The sequence below is a fragment of the Mastomys coucha genome, unplaced genomic scaffold (assembly GCF_008632895.1).
Source record: "Mastomys coucha isolate ucsf_1 unplaced genomic scaffold, UCSF_Mcou_1 pScaffold5, whole genome shotgun sequence".
NCBI classification, from domain to species: domain Eukaryota; kingdom Metazoa; phylum Chordata; class Mammalia; order Rodentia; family Muridae; genus Mastomys; species Mastomys coucha.
This window is the reverse complement of record NW_022196911.1, coordinates 92973482-92975391: the sequence shown is the minus strand read 5'-3', so window position 1 is coordinate 92975391 and position 1910 is coordinate 92973482. Positions and strand designations below refer to the sequence as shown.

The following is a 1910-nucleotide window of genomic DNA, read 5'->3' as shown; positions in this document are numbered from 1 at the left end:
AGCCGGTCCAGGCTGGGCAGCTTGGCATAGTCTACGAGTCCCTGCCTGCTGAGGATGGTGTCGTCAATGCAGCCACCTGCAAGAGCATAGGGTCAGCGGGCTCCCTGCAAACACTGTTCTTGAGAAGCATCGTCAGCGCCCAGGAATCTGCCCCCCAGGGCCTTCTCCCCACAAATTGGTCTTAAATTCAGGGTCACACTTGTGCCTCAGCCCACAGTTGGGAGTGCATCCCCTCTCCTCTCTTTCCTTGAAAACATGCGTGAACACCCACCAGAGTCTCAAACTCCCTAACATCAGTGGCTCATAAGCTTCTCTGAAGACAAGATCTTGGAGTGAAGAAATGTAGCTGCCATCTAGTCTGAGTTTTCTGGGGTCACAGGCAGTCTTCTCTACAGCATGAACCCCAACACACACTGGTCAGAGCACTTTACCTCAGCCCTACTAGCTAAGATACTTCTTTCTTATCATTTTTATTTACCACTGGGGGCATGCGCATGCCACTTTCAGCACCACAGCACAGGTGTTGAGTGGCACGGGCCCCAGCAAACACGGTGACTCAGGCCTTGTGCACTGGCCCAGCTCTAGCCGGCAGGGCTGCCCACTCACCCAGCAGCGGCAGGAAGGGAATGCTCTTTAAGATCCGCACCATTTCCTTGACCTTGGGTTCCTCACTGACTAGCAGCAGATTGTGTCCGACAAAAAGCGGCAGCAGGTTTCGGAATTTGGAACCTTCTAGAAAAGGCTTTAGGACCTGCAATCACAGGAGAGAATGGTTAATGGGGGACAAGAGGAGGGGAAAGCCACCAAACACCTTAGTCACAGGCTGCACCGAGCTAAGTGCAGCCCAAGGGTCTCCCCAGCCCACCCACAGTCTAGGCTGCCTAGGACAGAAGCTGGAAGAACCCTGTGGGAGGCCCATTCAGCAGGCATGAGAGGAGGCAGGCCCAGGCCAGGGCTACCCTACCTGGCTGGGGAAGACTTTTATGAAGATCTTGTGTTTCCGTAGCTGGTGCCTCAGGAGGAGCTTGTCCTCTGCGCTCAAGGCCACATTCTGGCAGACAGCTATCATTCGGTTGTCCCGAAAAACTGCTACTATATCCTGACGCAGGAGCCGGATGAGGCCTGACTCCTGCAGCAAGAGGAATGGCTGAGGAGCTATGCAGGTGGTCTAGTACCCTCCCTTTCCCAACACAGGCACCAGGGTGGTCAGTGCTGCCAGGATGTGTAACAAACTGGAGAACACCCGGGTAGGGAAGCTGGACCCGATTCCTACAGCATGGACCACTTCCTACCCTAACTGTTCCACTTCCCCTAGACAACTGCCAGTTTCAGAGTAGAGTCTGCAAACCTGAGAGCACCGGCCGTTTTCCCGATACCTTGCCAGGCAGCCTGTGTTACCATATTTAACAAAAGTTACTTCACTATAGGTGTAGTAATACAACCTGTAACATTAATTTCAGATACTCAGGAGACTGAGGCAGGAAAATCAAAAGTTCAAGGCCTGCTTGAACTACAGAATTTAAAAAAGTTAAAATAAAGGCTTGGGATAGACTTGGCCAGGCCACTTGTCCAGTATGTGGTTCAATGCCCAGTACCACACACACAAAGTTACTTCAATTATCATCTCACACTGTGCCAACGGTGAATTATTTTACCAAATATGTTATACAGGGACTGGAAGATGGCTCAGTGGGTGAAGGTACTTGTCATCTAACCTGGAGGAAATGAGATCGGTCCCTAGAAGCCAGGCTTAGCAGTAAGTGCCTTTACCTCTCCAGCCAAGGACTCCATTTTCTTTTTTTAAAAATGTATTATACATATATATGTATGTGTATGTATGTATGTATGTATGTATTTGCCGGCATGCATGTGCGTACCCCATGTATGCAGTGACCTAGAAGGCTAGAAGA

General features: G+C 50.6%; 1 protein-coding gene across 1 annotated transcript in view; it reads right to left on the bottom strand.

The window, feature by feature from the left end:
- Mrpl10 (mitochondrial ribosomal protein L10) overlaps positions 1-1910 on the bottom strand; it is a 10051-nt gene that overhangs the window by 3246 nt on the left and 4895 nt on the right. The window contains exons 3-5 of the mRNA XM_031354064.1: positions 965-1129; positions 607-751; positions 4-76 (exon numbers count right to left, since the gene is read on the bottom strand). Coding sequence (XP_031209924.1) covers positions 4-76; positions 607-751; positions 965-1129 — 383 coding nt within the window. The remainder of the gene's footprint in view (positions 1-3; positions 77-606; positions 752-964; positions 1130-1910) is intronic.